General features: G+C 40.6%; 1 protein-coding gene across 7 annotated transcripts in view; it reads left to right on the top strand.

Moving 5' to 3' along the window:
* Window positions 1-18,056, top strand: part of birc6 (baculoviral IAP repeat containing 6) — a 117,248-nt gene that overhangs the window by 3,942 nt on the left and 95,250 nt on the right. For all 7 annotated transcript variants that reach the window (XM_073869396.1, XM_073869398.1, XM_073869392.1 and 4 more), the window contains exons 2-12: window positions 690-876; window positions 4,862-4,999; window positions 7,237-7,430; window positions 9,769-9,880; window positions 10,692-10,774; window positions 10,910-11,132; window positions 11,263-11,432; window positions 11,520-11,578; window positions 12,000-13,493; window positions 15,778-15,927; window positions 17,750-17,975. In XM_073869396.1, the coding sequence (XP_073725497.1) occupies window positions 690-876; window positions 4,862-4,999; window positions 7,237-7,430; window positions 9,769-9,880; window positions 10,692-10,774; window positions 10,910-11,132; window positions 11,263-11,432; window positions 11,520-11,578; window positions 12,000-13,493; window positions 15,778-15,927; window positions 17,750-17,975 (3,036 nt within the window). The remainder of the gene's footprint in view (window positions 1-689; window positions 877-4,861; window positions 5,000-7,236; window positions 7,431-9,768; window positions 9,881-10,691; window positions 10,775-10,909; window positions 11,133-11,262; window positions 11,433-11,519; window positions 11,579-11,999; window positions 13,494-15,777; window positions 15,928-17,749; window positions 17,976-18,056) is intronic.

The raw sequence follows: 18,056 nt of genomic DNA on the forward strand, positions 1-18,056 counted from the left end.
TACGTATTTATGTAGTCAACTTGCAGTAGTTTCAGGTGTGAGAAACGTGAACATTTTAAATTTCATTGGCTTTATATTATTTTTTTATCTTATCTACGTTTCATTTTATGCAGTCTGTTTAGTAAATAAAGGAGGAGTATGCATATCCATATATGCATGTCTTCTACAGGTGCATGAGTCAGAAAATATGTCAAAGTGTGAGGATAAACAGAAAGCTCACAAATCTAGACACTGTTTATCTATTCCCTTTTTTATAAAAGATAAAATAGCAACATTGGGATCATTAGATGTCATGGCAGGGCTCCAGACTGACACCAAATTGTGGCATTTTGCCACCAAAATTTGAGAGTGTGCCACTGAATGTGTTTTTTTTTGTGATGTGACACTGAATTTGAAACAGCACGTTGTACTTTCTGGATCTATCATCAAAGTATTTATTAGTAATACAGTGGAAATTAGTAAAAATGCGAATATTTGGTTAGCATGTTGATTTACGGTGTGTGCCCTTAAATTTTCTGGTTGCGCCCCTAAAATTTTCAGTTGGGGGCTACTGTGCTCCTAGTGAAAAAGGTTAGTCTGGAGCCCTATGGTAAATCTGTTTATAATGCTAATAGGTTTGATAAATATGTAAATATGAATTAATTCAAAGCCAAAAATTTGCACTAATAATTTTTTCTTTCTTTTGGGGAGCACGCTAAACCCGGGGGCCGCGTGAGGTGTCAGTACTTCCCAGCAGTGGATAAGGTGCTGTTTGTGGACGATTATGCTGTTGGCTGCAGGAAGGACTTGAATGGGATCCTTCTTTTGGACACAGCTCTCCAGGCTCCTGTGTCCAAGCCAGAGGACATGGTGCAGCTGGAGCTGCCCGTGACTGAGGTAAGAAACTAAGCAATGGGATAAACCAGATCCAAAACCTAAATCAGGATCAAATAGATGCATAAAAATCACACCCTATACCCTAAATAATGAGCTCTGCCTTGATAAATCGATAAGTTCGGGTACATCACTTGACCTTTTATCTGTCCATAATTGATTATGTGGTTTTTATCTACATGCCTCTGAAGATCAGAGTCAACTTTGAATAGAGTCTTCACCTCTAGCTAGTCACAATATATCAGTATTAACTTAAAACCCCTGTCAACTTTTCATGTTTCGCGAACAATGTGTGATCACAGGTTGCATTTTGACCTTGTGCTGAGGTCAGCGTGCTGTGATATAACATATCGCACTGCTGTGTTCCCGTGATTCGCGCACAGCTTTGTGATGAGAATATCGTCATCCTGTTCCGCACTATGTGGTGTGCATTACAACCACTCCAAATACTAGTTGGTTGAGCAAGCATGGTGATGTGACGATCGCATAACCAGTCTGACAAAGAGTGCAATGCAGACAGACTGGTCCATTGTATCTTAGGACACACTTTGAAAACAAACCGCAAAATTGACACCACTCCCTGGTCCTGTACTTTAGTGTATGAAGACCGGCGGTCTGAGGGTTATTGTAGACTAATGCTCTGACTAACCTGAGACAGTTTGAGGTGTAAAATTTAATACAAAAGTTTTGTTACTGTATTATTTTGCCTTGTCAGTGACCTGCCCCAAACCTTAAGGTGTGGTTAGTACCGTGTGAAACATAAGAACACTCTCATTGATACATTTTTGACTGTAGAGAGCTGAAACATGATTTCCATTTATTTATATGTTTAGTATATTTATATTTTTCTTTTACTTCCATTTACTTCACCTGAGCCCTTTTGATTTGTTTAAGATTTTTAACTAGATATTAACATACCACAATAACAAATGCTGTGATCTGTTCCTAAAATGCATTTTTAATCTACTACACGCACATTTTGTGATGATGTTTTAGCACAATAGAGGCCATTGATATCATAACAAGCTTCCTACAGATGTGTTTGGTCACATGAGTTAGCAGTTCTCCTGCCCTGAACTGACATGCTTCAGTCATGTGATATCACACCTTGTTTAGAAAGGCCATTCATGATCATGTACAGTAAACTGTAGTGTAAACATGAATCTTTACCGCAGTTCTGGAAGGAAATCTTTTTGAATAGCAGCTTTTTTTATTGCATAATGTTAATCATGATTTATTTGTTATGATTGCCTTTGCGGTATTCATCTAAAGGCAGGGGAATACCTTTTTTCCGCGTCCGGCTCCCGCGCGCATGCGTCCACGCAGCTTTCCAAGTATACTCCCCGTGGCTACGCGCGTTCGACACTATACGCAATTCAAACGATTTCTTATTCAAATTATTAGTCTACCAGGCCGTCAGGGCAGCACTGATTTGGCGACATTTACAGTACATTAAAACATTAGGATAGGTGAAGAAAAGTGACTGATCCACCATTGCGAACACAGTTTAGAACAAACAACAAGACAGCAAAGAACAGGAATCAAACATTATGGTAACAAACATGCTCCACAGCTTTTTGTTCTTGGAAGTAAAAGTTAAAGAAGAAAAACGATTGTGTGTGTGTGCAAATGCTGTCTATTTCCTTTGTATAATTGTTTGTAGTGAGTGTCCTGTCCAAATATTTTCACGCGCATGCATGCGCTGTTGTACACGGACTGTTCGCGTGGTCTCGAACTTTGGGCTGCACGCGGACGGTCTGCGCGCCCGACCGCAGACCCTCCTGATGACGAAAATGACGTCAGGCGGACGGCGCCCAACCGCTTAACACGGGCACTACATCACATTTACATCCAAAGTGACTTGCATTCAAGTTTTACATTGTATCAGTTTGTGTTTCCTGGGGTGAATCCATAACCTTTGCATTGCTAACAGGAACGCATCACCATCATTTTTATGAGTTTTTGCCAATATGTTCATGCAGTGTTGTTTTAAAAAGAGCTTTACTGATTTCAAATTTATACATAGCTATTTACAATATTTATCTTACTCTTATGTCTTCAATTCTGATTGGCTATAGCACTAATTTATTTTTAAAGCTTTAATTTATTTAAAAAAAAAATTGGCAATAAAAGGCATAACAGTCCCTCCAGAAAAACGCGATTATGGGATCGCATGATTCAATGCATAATCAGCCAAAGTCCTCATATTTATGTGGGGGTCGCATTTTTTTTAATTTACATCACTTTCGCCGCATAAATTGCAGATTTCTGCTAGCAAAATATGCGGAGCTTGCATTTTCGTAGCAAAAAGTCATATATATCTTAGCAAAAAGTTGAAAAATATTGCATTTACTTCACACATGCGCAGCCATGATCCCTGTTGTCATGGGAATGTTAGGAAGTGACTTAATTACATAACGTGAACATCAATCAAAAGCTGCAAACAGTTTTTGCAAGTTCACACAGTTTTTGCAAGTTTCCGCAGTTTTGGCAAGTTCCCACAATTTCATTGCATAAAATTGCATAAATATCCCGCATATTCCATCGCATTTTTTTAAAAGAAAATTTGCCTCAAGATCAAGGATTTTTGCCCGCAACTATCACAAAAAACTGTGTTTTTCTGGAAGGACTGGCACAAGCTTTTTTCTAAGCTTATTTGACTTTTTGGGGAGTATGTTAAAACCGTGAAGCTTGGTGGCTTTTCCACTGGGGGGGAGTACGTAGTACCCAATATTTTTTTTCGTATCACCTCGGTTGGGGTTCCAAGTGACCCGAGCTGATACCAAATGTGACACGAAAACACTGTACATCACTGATTGGTCTGAGAGAAACGTCACTACCAGCGTCATTGCTATAATGTAAAAGATTAGCTTTACCTTAGTGCTAGCTTGCGCTGTCTCAAGCAAACATGTTGTCATCTGTGCTCTGCTATAAGTTCCCAAACTCCCTTTTTAGCGATGAAAAACATCCATGGGTTGAGAATCAGGGACACCATAACAGTTTTTTCCAGACTTGCAGTTTGTGGCGGAACATTTGCGACGAGCACGTCAGCAATATATATGTTTAAATGCAACTTCAATGATGCGGAGAGCGCCGTCGACTGACGACACGGGTGTTTGAACAGAAACTGTCATGTGAAACAGAAAGAGTGATAAACACGATGTGCAAACTTCTATTTGTGGTGGCCAATTAAAATTTTGTGGTGGACTAAGAAATAATAAATGTATGGGAATGTACAACGACGCTCTCAATTGTATGATGTCACAGTAGGCAGCGCAAATATAACGACACACCTATAATCCCTCCCACTGCGAAGTGATACTAAACTCGATGGAAAAGCTAACCACGCCAAAGTGAGGTGAGCTGACCCTACCCAAACTAAACTAAACCGTGGGGTACTACGCAATGGAAAAGTGCCAATTGTCTGTTTGTTCCTGTAGCTCAATTGGTATGGCATTGTGTTAGCAACGCAACGGTATAGGTTTGATCCCTAGGGAACACACATGCTTAAAAATGTATGTCTTCTAATGCACTGGAAGTCATTTTGGTTGAAAGCATCTTTTAAGTGTGCATAAATTGTATAAAATGTTTGTAGTGCTCCTGTATAGCTCAATGGAGAGCATTGAGTTAGTTAGCGGTGCAAAAGTTCATAGGTTTGATTCCAAGGAACACGCAAACTGATATAAATGTGTATATTGTAATGCACTGTAAGTTGCTTGGTATAAAACCATCTTCCAAATGCATAAATGCTCTAGTTGTGGACCAATCTAATATTTTCAATAAGCACTTTAGTGCTATTGGTTGTGCTATCAATTGAGATCAGCTTCCATTTATAAGCTAAAGAAATGTAATGATACCATAACACCTCAACACTAGCATTTGATAAAGACATGAGAAGAGACAAACTTGAGGGATGTTGCCATAGCAGCTGCTATTAAGGTTTGACTGGATGATAAGTCTGACAAAGTGTTCATGTATTTCCCCACAGGCCCAGCAGATGTTGTACGCCTGTCTGGAAAAGGTGGATGTCTCGAACACAGAGGGCTACGATCTGTTTCTCACCCAGCTCAAGGAAGGCCTGGAGAATACCTCACATGAGACGGCAGCCAATCATAAAGTGGCAAAGGTGAGTTTGATAGGAAGTTACATAATGCATAAATTAGGGCTATAAAGATTTATCAGGCAAATGCGCAGTTTTCTGAATGAATGAAATTGAATGAATTACGGTGAAATGCCGCCACATTCAAAAGCCAGGGGGGCGCACTCGTGCAGAAACGCCACTTGTGCCACAGAAGAAGTAGTGTTACAAACCCTATTCCAGGAAATGTCTACAGGAATATGTATATTGCTGTTCTTCAATTTGTTTCAAGTATTTTCATGATAATAAAGAATGTTTTGAATGATTTTGTTTGACGAGTGTTGCTTTTTCAAATGCACGTTATAAACGACCCAGACTCATAATGATTTTAGATTGATAACAGACTTCTTACAGACCAAAACGCCATAGTACACGCACAAGCTGCGCATAAAACACAGAATCGCGATGCAGATTCGATTTTAGACGGGCCTTTTTAATGGGACACGCGATATATCGTTACAGCCCTAGCATAAATCTTACTGAATATGACAAAACTGCGATATAGTATATTTTCGATTTGCTTTTTACTTTTTTTTTTGTGCGATTGTTTACACGGCCAGCTCTAAATATTGGCTTGTATTTATGTGCCGTGTGAACAAAGTCTAAGTTCTTAGTGTTCTTAACCACAGGTCCTGGTTCTTTCTTTCCCACACACATTCTGTAACATTGCTCATCTGTTCATCATTGTGCTGAGCTGGGATTTGGCTTCATGTTTCAGAACTGCAGAGCTTCTTTCAAGATACTTTACTCTTAATTTTGTGTATACCATAAGGCCGGACAGTTCATGTTCGAAAAAATTGAGTTCCAGAGTGTGTGTGTGTGTGTGTTACAACATGTTTGCAAATGTAACGCAATCTGATTTGTGTTTGTTGTTTAATAAGCCAGAATAGTTGAGTCATGTAGCATTACTCCTTATAGATTATTCATGAGCGACATCCTGACTGTGACTGTGATCTATGCAGATACACACACAAGATGTATTGAACAGTTGTACTGCAGAGCTCAGATCAGTATCCCTGCAGCAACTGAAGTGTGATCAAAGACTTGAAGATCAAAAGAAACAAAAATCTTAAAAGAAGCAAAAACTTATAGATCTTGATATCATATATAGATCATCTAAGAATGTTGGGAGAAAAGCACAGAAAGCCCTCAAGAGATTCTCATTGGGAGAGATTATTCTTTCTTTCCTAACTTTTTTACTCCTCAAACTTTCGGTTTTGTCTTTCTCTCTATGATCCTGAATTTTCATTACTTTATATAACTATAACCAAACCAAACTTTATCAGTGGTTTGTGAAGAGAATGTACCTATGTGTGCGAGTTCTAGATCACCACTCTTATTATGAGACCTCTTATGAAGGGTCCTCTGCAGTTAAAAAATATAATGACGCCACGTTTCTCCTCTGCGTCCTCTATGCCATCAGCGAATTACTGCAGTCCTGTTCATGCAGCTTTGCAGTAGGCTACAAGCATAGGGAATCAGTCCCATGTTTTTAAATGAAGGTAAGGGCAACGTTCCCTTGTTTACTCATCTAAGCCCTTTTTTCTCTAATTTGGCAGACACCCATATATCACTCCTGTAACAATGGGTGTCAGCTCCAGTGATGGATTTCTCTCTCAGCTCTCTGATGACCTCTCACAGACCACTATGCGGGCTTCTGGATCTTTCTTGACACGTAGAGAAAGCACAGACTATGTAGAATGCTGTGATGCTGTGTTATTCAGACATTTTGTTCTGAAGGTTTATGTAGGTTTTAATTAGAGTAGAGATTCAGATAGGCCAGGATGGTTGTGATAGAGCTTGTTTAAACATGCATTCTGAAATTAGAAACGCTCGAGTCTTTGCAGGTGCTATGAAAAGCAGCCTTGTAGTTTTACAAGATATTGCTTGTCTTTCTGTTTGTTCTCATTAAAACAGTGAGTGCTGTAGAAATTTTAAGACAAAGAGCTTGGTTGTCTTTGGTTCTTTCTTTGGAGACAGAAAATTGGTGTGAGAAATCAAATGGGTCTTTTTCTAAATAATATAATGCCTTAAGTTAATTCCCCTGAACCATGATTTGCTGATAGTTTTGAGACCAGGTACCTTCTCATTCTAGAAATCATTTGATTTGCCGAAAATTAGGATATACCTTGAGTTTAAGATGAGTCATCCATATTTATAGTCCAATAAGAGTTTGTTTTAAACATCTGCTAATATGTGTCACTTGAACGCTCTTATTCTTTCAGTGGGCAACAGTGACCTTCCATCTCCCTCATCACGTATTGAAGGTGGTCACGAGTGCCATCGTGAACGAGCTAAAGAAGTTAAATCAGAATGTGGCAGCCCTCTCGGTCGCCTCATCGGTCATGGACAGACTCTCCTACCTCTTCCCGAGTGGTAGGCCAGAACTGGGTGTCGGACCTGGGCGCTCTGTAGACAGGTAACTAGAAAAGATTGAGACACTATAGCTTCTGTTTCTTTTTGGTATCACCACAGCGTTCAGAATTTCACTTTCGCTTTTAAAGTTATGACCTTAATAATGTGACGCTATCTTTGGAGACTGGCAATAAAAACATTAGCTTTATTATTTAATAGTATATTACTTATATTAAAGGGGTCATAGCATGAAAATGTTAGCATTGCCACTTTGTAGGTTTGAGCAAAAATGTGTCGTTTTGTGTGTGTCTTTTAAAATGCAAATGAGCAGATGAAGTGCAAACACTGATCACAATGATGGTGGTTTGTTGTAATTCAAACTCAATTGTGCTATGAATTATTTTCTCTCTCTTTCTTTCTATCTGCACTAAACGGCAGTGCTGTGGTTGGATAGTGCAGATTAAGGGGCCAGTATTATTCTAATAAGATATCCTTATGACATCATAAGGAAAGCTAAATTTCAATGACCGATTTTTGCTCACACCTACAAAGTGGCAATGCTAACATTTTCATGCCATGGCCCCTTTAACGGTTAGTGGTTTATTTATAAAACTTTAGCATTTAAACCTTAGTACAGAACCCATCCAACAAGTTGTTACCTTACTTTCTCTTTTTTTGTATATAGTAATGCTTAGTTTAGTTTTAGTTAATGCTTAAAGGCAGGATAGGCAGGAATTATCTAAAAAAACTTTTTTTACAAATTTGTTTAAACTGTCTTTATATATCAATACATAAGTAAAATGTAAGTACTCTGAAAAAGAGAGTATAAAAATCGAGTGTCTGTAGACCTCTCAGCACCGTTTCAAACACAGCCAATTTCTCCATTCACTCCACCCCCTCCCTTCTGGGTTTCTTCTTAAGCCACGCCCCCAAAACACAAGAACGCGCGAAATACCTCAGACAAGCGGAGAGGAAGGAGCGCGGTGCATGTAATAAAATCAAGTCACAATCACATGTAATAAAACACCTAACTTTATCGCTAGGAATATAAACAGATGGCTTTTATAAACGGATGGCTTTTAGTACTCACTATTAAGCCAGTGTTTTGCATGGAAGAGTTTCTGTGATGAAAGCATTGTTGACTCTGACGAGGACTACACTCCGCAGACAATACCGCTACCGCATCATCGACTCGAGGAAAAGCCACGCGATATTTACTCTCGTTTGATTGCTTCGTTTATTCCTTTTTTGCCTTCGCTGACTGGATATGCAGGTACTGTAAGATGTGAATGCAGTTTCTGTGAGTTGTGAATGCTATTTCTCTGCTGTACTTTTGCTCTTCCTATTGCCTTGTGCACGTTCAAATCAGTCGGGTGTGCGCATGTCTGGGCAGATCCCATAGCAACGGGTGGAGCCATGGTCGCGAGAGAGAGTGATATTTGAGCAAGCTAATCATATGTTTCGTCCCGGATGGAAATAATTAACTGTGTTTAACACAGTCGTGAGAGGTCTACAGACACTTGAGTTTTATACTCTCTTTTTCAGAATACTTACATTTTAATTATGCATTTGTATATAAAGACAGTTTAGACAAACTTGTAAAAAAGTTTTTTAGATAATTCCTGCCTACCCTGCCTTTAAAGGGATAGTTCAACTAAAAATGAAAATAATGTCATTAATGACTCACCCTCATGTCGTTCCAAACTTGTAAGACCTCCGTTCAACTTCGCAACACAGTTTAAGATGTTTTATATTTATATTTAGAGAGCTTGTTGACCCTTCATTGAAAATCTACGTACGGTATACTGTCCATGTCCAGAAAGGTAATAAAAACATCATCAAAGTGGTCCATGTGACATAATTGGGTCAGTTAGAATGTGTTGAAGATTTAAAAATAAATTTTGGTCCAAAAAAAAAAAAAAAAAAAGACTTTATTCAGCATTGTCTTTTCTTCCACGTCTGTTGTAAAGCGCATGCGCGACACTAAAGTCACGTGACTGCAGTGACGCGGATGACGTTTTATCCTCAGACATGTTTGCAAAGTTGTTGTTTTTTTCAAACTTACAGCATGCGTCTCCCTCAGTCTGTAAATGAAGTCCGGGCGCACAAAAAAACCCCAGCTGGGGCGCAACACGTCGTCCGCGTCGTACGTCATCCGTAGATTTTCAGTTAAGGGTCAACAAGCTCTCGAACTAAATATAAAACATCTTAAACTGTGTTCTGAAGATGAACAGAAGTCTTACGAGTTTGGAACAACATGAGGGTGAGTCATTAATGACATTATTTTCATTTTTGGGTGAACTATCCCTTTTATACTTAGTTTAGTTTCAGTTTATTTTTGCCGTATGTGTCTATTTGCTAGGATATTTTGTTTGGCCTAAGTGTGTGTGTGATATTTACAGATCTTTGATGTACAGTGAAGCTAACAGGAGAGAAACGTTCACTTCCTGGCCTCATTCTGGCTACAGATGGGCTCAGCCTGATCCGATGGCTCAAGCGGGCTTTTATCACCAGGTTTGTATCATCATAATGGCAATTGGTTTTCAGATCTAATATGTTTCTATTTCATCTTAGGTTCAGTTGGCTATTCTTGGTTTCTTTCCTGATGGCCACTAACTGATATTGAAAGTATGAATGTATAGACTATGATTAAGTTAAATTAGTTTGAGTCCCTGAGGTCTGACCTAAACCAGGTCAACATTAATCTAAGACGAAAAGTTGATCTCCCCATGATGCTTTGGAGTAATGCATTGCCTCTACCCAACTTGCCATGCATGCCAGAAAGGGTTGAGCTGCACGGGTAACCAGGGAGACCACACTGCTCCTCTCACCCATGTTCCCTGTTGTCATGCCAACCATACAGAGCAAAGGGAGAACAGTGGCCTCTGTGTTGTGGATGAAAGCATGCAAAGAGAAATTCTATGAGTTTTTAAAGAGAAAGTGTGACGTTTATCTAATTTTTTTTAAGACTAAAATAAGTATTTTAACTTCTGGTGAGATTCTGGCGTTAATAGATTCCTAATTGCCTGTCTGTGTTAATCGTGGCATCAAACATAATTTTTGTGGAAGTGCAAACTGTTGTCTGTGGTCAAGAAAATATTGCTTTTGCAACACAAGTGCTTCTTTGGGTCAAGTCACATTAGTCAGCTGTTTGTCTGTTCTAGATTTTGACATTTTTATTGGAGCCGTCACATAACGAAAAGCCTTTTTGTTGACTAGTCCTTTTTCTTGGCTGTTTGTTTTTACACTGATATGATAACTAGATTCTTGAAAATATCTTCACTCTCTCGATAATGCTAACAGATTGTTGTCGCCTTTCTTCCAGCCTGCATCTACAGGTGATGACAGGGCCATGTGTTTTACCTGCAGTGTGTGTTTGGTCTGCTGGGAGCCTACAGATGAGCCGTGGTCCGAGCCAATTTCTGCAATGAAATCTTATATCCTCTCCCACATCAGAAAAAAAACTGTTACTGAACTTTTTTCATTAATATAAAAAGCAAAAACAAGTACTTCCCACTTAATCCCTTAATTCTGCCCCTTTAGGTCCGAGCATGAGCGCCATTCGCCTAACTGTCCATTTGTAAAAGGAGAGCACACCCAAAATGTTCCGCTGTCTGTCACCTTGGCCACCAGCCCCGCCCAGTTTCCAAGTGCAGATGGTTCGGATAAAATCGTGTGCTACGGGTTTGGTAGCTGCCCTCATTTTCTTGCTACAGCAACCAAGAGGGGAAAGATTTGCATCTGGGATGTTTCCAAGCTCATGAAGGTAGGTTTATCCTTAAATAAACCAATTTAGAAACTAAAAAACAGACTACAGTCGTGAACAGTCATGGAGATTGGCACATCGTAAACCTATACGTCTGTACACTATATCAAGTCCTTTCTCGCTTGTACAGGTGCATTTAAAGTTTGAGGTGAACCCGTATGACCCAGCCATCCTGAGACAGCTGATCCTGTCCGGCAGCGAACAGCAGGGTGTCACGGGCACGGAGTCGCGCAGACCCACTCTCTCCTGGCTAGAGGAGGCTACTTGCTGCTCTGACTTACCCAAACTAGAGGGGGACAGGTTCTGAAACCACATACCCATACTTTGCGTTTTGTTTTAAAGATGTCTCTCCTGTGTATTGGACATTTGTTATGTTTGTGTTTTCAGTGATGACCAGATAGAGGATTCAGACAGTGAAGAGCCATCCAGATCTGAGTCGGTCACAGGTAAATACACTTTCCATGTTGATATACAATCAGTAAGTAAGTAACTTATTCATTTCATTTTAGCACTACTGGGAAATTTAAGGTTAGGATGAAAAAGTAGTTTAAACCAGTGGTTCTCAATTCCAGTCCTCGGGGCCCCCCCTCCCAGAATGTTTTAGATGTCTCCTTATATGAAACACCTGATTTCACTCATCAGGCTCCTTAGTTAACACACTAACAAGCTGATGAACTGAATCAGGTGTTTTTATATATGGAGACATCTAAAATGTTCTGGAAGGGGGGGCCTGAGGACTGGAATTGAGATCCACTGGTTTAAACCAACAAGAACAATAGAAACACTTCAGAAGACAACATGTATTAAACTGTAAAGAAGGTCCTATGGCAGACATTGTCAATGAACATATCATTTTCTCTTATATAGGCCCACTGGGTCAGAAGGAGACGATGGAGGTGAGTCTGGGAGTTACAGCCCTCAGTGTTCTTCAGCAGCCTGAGAAGTTGCAGTGGGAGGTGGTGGCCAGTGTGTTGGAGGACACCGTTAAAGACCTAGAGGAGCTGGGGGCCAACCCTCCACATTCACTGGGTCCCCCTAAAGCCGACAAGGGCAAGGACAGGACATCCGAACACCACAACATTCCCTTCCCCTGCCTGCTGGCCGGAGGACTGCTAAGCTACCGGTCAGCGGCTAGTTCTCCACTAGGTCCCCCTCTGTCTCGGCGCTCTATGGATAGCCCAGTAAGGACTGCTGCCCCTGAGGGGCTTTCTTCAGACCAGGGTCTCATGGAGATTGAATCCTGTAATCCCCCCACAGACCTGGGCTCCCCTAACCCACCACCAGCCGCACCTGTGCATAGGACTATGCCTGTACTACTCCTGTACAGCATTAAAGAAGCAGACGAGAAGTCTTCAGGAAAAGTTTTCACCCAGATGAATAACCTGATGAGCAAAGGGCTTCACGAGGAAGGGTTCACCGTCCCACAGATCATCGAGATGGAATTCGACACACATGAACAGCTGCTGCTACAGGACCCTCCAATCACATACATTCAGCAGTTTGCTGATGCAGCAGCTGGACTTGGGCCACTGGATGGCGAAAAGTGGAGCTCACTGGCTCCAAGGCCAGGTTCTCTAGTGCAATGTTTGCGGTTACCCAAAGCCTTGGAGGATGAGAACTTGTATGTGGACTCCATTACACCTTGCAGCGATGGCTTGCACTTGTTAGTCGGCCTTCAGCCATGCTCTGTAGAGTCTCTTAGTGCAATCAATCAGGTGGAGGTGTTAAACACCCTAAATCGTCTGCACTCGGCCCTATGCGGAAATCGCAAGAGACAGACACTGGCCAATGGCCATGACGCCCACTCGGGCACTTCACCTCCACAGACCCCTCTTATCCTACCCCCATATGACCAGCAACAACCCCATACTTCCAGGCCTCTAGTGGGCAGCGGTGGTGGTGGATACCTTGCACTCTACAAGTTGAACTATTCCACCCGCATTGTGACCTTGGAGGAGGAACCAGTGAAGGTGCAGCAGATCCGTGACCCACGGGATGCTGTCACATCACTCCTCCTCCTGCCTCCAGATGTGCTGGACGGCAGAGAGGATGACGGAGAAGAGACGTCCGAGGAGTCGACGCCCTCAGGGCTCAAAAATGGCTCAGGGACGGCAGCAGCCATAGGAACAGCTGGCCCAAGCATGGGATCAGCTGTTGGGAAAGAAAAGAGAGGAGAGGTTGCTGGACTTGGGCACCTAGTGGTGACCACACAGGCAGGTTTCATCATGATTCTGGACTTGTCCACCCTAGAGGTGCTTGCCAAGGTGGAGCCACCCAAGAAAGAGGGGACAGAAGAGGTGGACCCCTTTGTCTCTGTAACCTACTGCTCAGGCACTGACCGGCTGTGTGCCTGCACAAAAGGTGGGCAAGATGCAACACTTATTGATTCATTCAGGTCTAACTCGGAAGTCAATTTCATTGTCCTAATAAATTCTAATACATTTTTATTTGGGTTCAACTAGGTGCGTTAAATGTTGTACTGTTACTGCTGTTATTTCTATGAAGCATTTGCGTTCACAGTTTTCTTCAGTTTAGCTTGCCACCCACATATACCTCATCTCCACGGTAACCAATAATATTCTCATTGACTATAGTAGGATCACCCACTCGCTCTCAACATGCACATTGCTCACTGACATCACAGAGATGTGACCTTGGGAAGGCAGGGAGTTTGTTTATTTCTGCTGATAGGCTGAATTAAGAAAGGTTGATTGATTTACTGTTTGAATGACTAAAATAAGTTTGGCTAAAACAATACATTTCTACATCTCCTATTATATCACAGATAGGAGAACTGTCCATTTCAGTCTGTGAGCACATTTACACCTGGTATTAAGATGCGTTTTGCTCGATCAGATCACAAGTGGACGAGAGACACGCTTGTTTTTGTTCACACCTAGTGTTTTAATTCATCTCTTTTGTCCACTTTCGACTAGGGTTGTGTTGATATACGATAGTATATTTTGTATCGACGATCGCCAGACAATTTGCCAATAGCAGGCTTTTATGACGATAGTTGCTGATGGTTGTTATTATTATCATCATAGTTTCACATTAATATGCGCATTGCAATACGTTGCATGCTGCGATACATTGCAATACTTTTTCTTTTTTTTTTCATATAAAAAAAATAGAGCTAACTTTTTTCAAGCTAAAGTGCTTCCACGTGTCGACTTTGAAAGCTGCAGGTGTTTTTAAAATTTCTGCCATTTTCTCACTTCTGCTAACTTTTGAGACATTGGCCGAATTGCCGTATATGACAGACAACTGGACAGTGACAACTACAGCAGCGGCGGAGGAGGTCGTTTGTAGCACACAGAGGGATTTGATAATATTGATACACTATCGTGGGAAAAAATGTATCACGATAGTTAGCTGTATTGATAGTTTTGCACAGCCCTAATTATTCACCATATTTTTAGTGCTACTTGCAAACAGGAAGTTAGGCTGTGTTTGGGTTTATGTGATAACTGATGTCTTCTTGAATGTCATGTTTTTTTGTCTTGAGCTTGAATGTCATAGTTTATCAATTCCAGCTGTTCAGTTCATTCACTTATGCACTTTGTGTGTGCATGTATTAGCGGAGCAAAAGGGAAATTCCTTACTTTAGTTTCTTTTTCTGCTCTACCTCAATGTCTTTGCTGGTTAGTAGTGTAAACCATGTGGCTCGTTGTGGTGAGGTATGATGTTACTTTTTAAAGCTATTAGACTTTAACAAGAAACGTTCAAAAATACAAAAGGTTTACATTAGGGCTGTGCAATTAATCGTTTTTAATTTTCAATTTAAATTTTTGATTCAAACAATTACAAAAACAAGATAATCGAGGTAAAACAATTATTGAGCAATTAAAATATAAATTGCGTGATGCTGGCCTAATGTGTTTGTAGGGCACTTTTAAGGCACCACTGCTTTGACACCTGTAGTGTATTGTAGAGCTGTAGATCGATTAATCGCGATTAATCGGTTGCAGAATAAAAGTTTTTGTTTACATCATATATGTGCGTGTTCTGTGTAAAATAATTATGTATATATACACACACACACACACACACACACACACACACACACACACACACACACACACACGTATAATTTTAGGAATTTTTTTTATATTAAGTATTTATAATTATATATAATATAAATTATATTTAAATATATAAATGTATTTACACATGTAAATATTTCTTAATATATATGCATGTGTGTGTATTTATATATACATAATTGTTTTACACAGTACACACACATGTATGATGTAAACAAAAACTTTTATTCTGCAACCGATTAATCGTGATTAATCGATCTACAGCCCTAGTGTATTGCAACACTTACTTAATAAACAGGTTAAATAAATGCATGTTATTAAATTCACGGAGTAATAGTGTTAAATAACCGTGATTATGATTTTACCCATAATCGAGCAGCCCTAATTTACATTTGAAGGAGAGACATCAGCCATATATGGACCAGAATATCAGAAGCAGTAGGTGTGAAATTGGCAACCACACAAGCTAGAAACTGCATTTCGTAAAGATATTTACTTATGCTGTGTGAACACTTCAAATTTGCAAAGCACTTTTAGTTTCTTTATTAAAGTGTTGAGCTTGTACTCATAAGTGGAGGGGTGTGTTTATCTTTCTGAAGGTGGAGAGCTTCATTTCCTTCAAATTGGAGGTGTGTGTGATGATATTGATGATGCCGACATTTTTGTCGACGGACCCATGTCTAATAGGGCAGAGCAACTACTGGACGGAGCAAAACCTACATCTAATCCCTCAAGCCCAGGTATTACAGGTAAGTGACTCGCACATGGTAGTGTGGACATGTCTTGGTCCAATATAACGCAGGGGATCAAGCAAAACGTATATTTGCCCCACCAACTACTAGGGGTGTGACGAAACGCTTAATCCACGAGACGAGACGAGACACGAGATCGGGTTCACAAGAACGAGACGAGACGATATTTTTACACTTTTTAAGAAACCCTCGATGATAAAATAAATGAATAAGAAACTGAAATCATGTTATTTTTAAATGTTTTAATTAATCAAGGACTGGCCCTAACAATTATTTTACTAACTGATAATGAAGTAATTTGTTATTTTTGGGTAATAAAAATAGACCCAAGTGAGCAGTAGCCTTTAAAATTACATAACGAAGATGCAATAATAATTGGTTCAAATAAAGTATTAAAACCAAGTTACATTAAACAACATTACATTAACAAACACATTACATTTGTGGTGTATAAATAAAAAGCATTATGTATATATTATAACAAATGCCTGCAGGGGGAGATAGTTGACTCGTCTCGCGGACGCTATCTTCACTTTCACTTTAGATGGAGAGAAACGCTTATTTTTTAGCCAAACAATGTTTAAATCCATTTGAATATTTAATATACGTCCATTTCTTTACAATAGAAATGAACATGCAGACATTAAATCATGTAAACTCTGTGATGGTTTAATCTGTGCTGAGACTTCACATCTGACAGTGATCAACAGACAAACACAACACGTCACAGACTTCATACGAGCTCCCAAACGAACATTATTGGAAACCCAAACAAAAAAGCAAATGCAGTAAAAGACAGAATATAATGCATGCACTGTAAGAGGCTAATTACACCAACCACGCTTTAAACGCTTGGAAACGCAAGGCGCGACGCACTGCCTTTTTTAAAGAAGAGCAGAGCTAGTCGACGCGGCTTTTAATATTGCTAGGCAACCACCTAGTCAGCTGTCTTGTCAATCAAATATTGAAGCGTGCGCTCTTTTGCTGTTAACTGTCACATTAGCAGAAACTTTAAAAAGATGACGCTTGCTCTGACCTTGTTTGAGGGTGAGAGGTGCACAAACACGCAGGAGAGAGTTAGCGAGTGGAGTCCGGTTCTTCAAAGCAACTGTAAACTTCCCTCACCACAACGTAAGGCCCGCATCTCCCCTCATTCGAGTGGACAATGGAAAGACGCGAATGAAGTCGGGCACTTCTCCGCTCTCGGCGTTCCTTCAAAGGCGCGTGCTGCGGCCGCCGGCAAAAACTGCAAGGCGCTCAGCGCGCATAAACAGCGCGCAAACGCTCCATGCCCATAGAATATCATTTAAAAAAGGCGCCTGCAACTGCCATAAACGCTTTTGGTGTAACTGGCCCCTAAAAGGGTAAAACAGAAAGCTGCATCCTCCGGAGGTCGCATATGCAGGCTGCATACGTCATTAAGGTTTATTTCAGATCATTAACTGAGCATTACATTCGCAAGTGGTGAGCATATTACAACAATTTGCGATTAACTAAATTATTAGTAAACTTTATAATTGTTAGTAGTCTCTAATAAGACAGTCTTTATGAAGTAAATGCAGTTTAAAAATGCGACCTCCGAAGGATGCAGTCTTTTATTTGAGAAACGGCCAGAATTTCACCTACACAAGAATTCTCGCGAGACACACTTAATCTCGCGATACATATTTAATCTCGCGAGATCTCGTCGCACGAGATCTCGTCACACCCCTACCAACTACCTCTAAGGAATTCACATCCTGACTCCCCATACTATACCAAATGCAAGGGGTGGGCATTCCAGTGCACACAGTACATTAAACCGTGTATCTGTTACTAGGAGTTGACCTCCTGGTGGACCAGCCATTGACCGTAGAGATTCTTTCATCTCTCGTGGAACTAACACGGTTTGAGACGCTGACGCCACGCTTCTCGGCCACCGTGCCCCCTTGCTGGGTGGAGGTACAGCAGGAGCAGCAACAAAGACGTCACCCGCAACACCTCCACCAGCAGCATCATGGCGACGCAGCACAACACACACGCACATGGAAACTACAGAGCGACAGGTACATGAGAACCATTATAGCTGCATAGCTACTTTGGTAGAAGGGTACATGCATAGAGTAATGCGGTATCATGCAGGCATT

The sequence above is a fragment of the Misgurnus anguillicaudatus genome, chromosome 7, assembly GCF_027580225.2.
Source record: "Misgurnus anguillicaudatus chromosome 7, ASM2758022v2, whole genome shotgun sequence".
Taxonomy (NCBI): domain Eukaryota; kingdom Metazoa; phylum Chordata; class Actinopteri; order Cypriniformes; family Cobitidae; genus Misgurnus; species Misgurnus anguillicaudatus.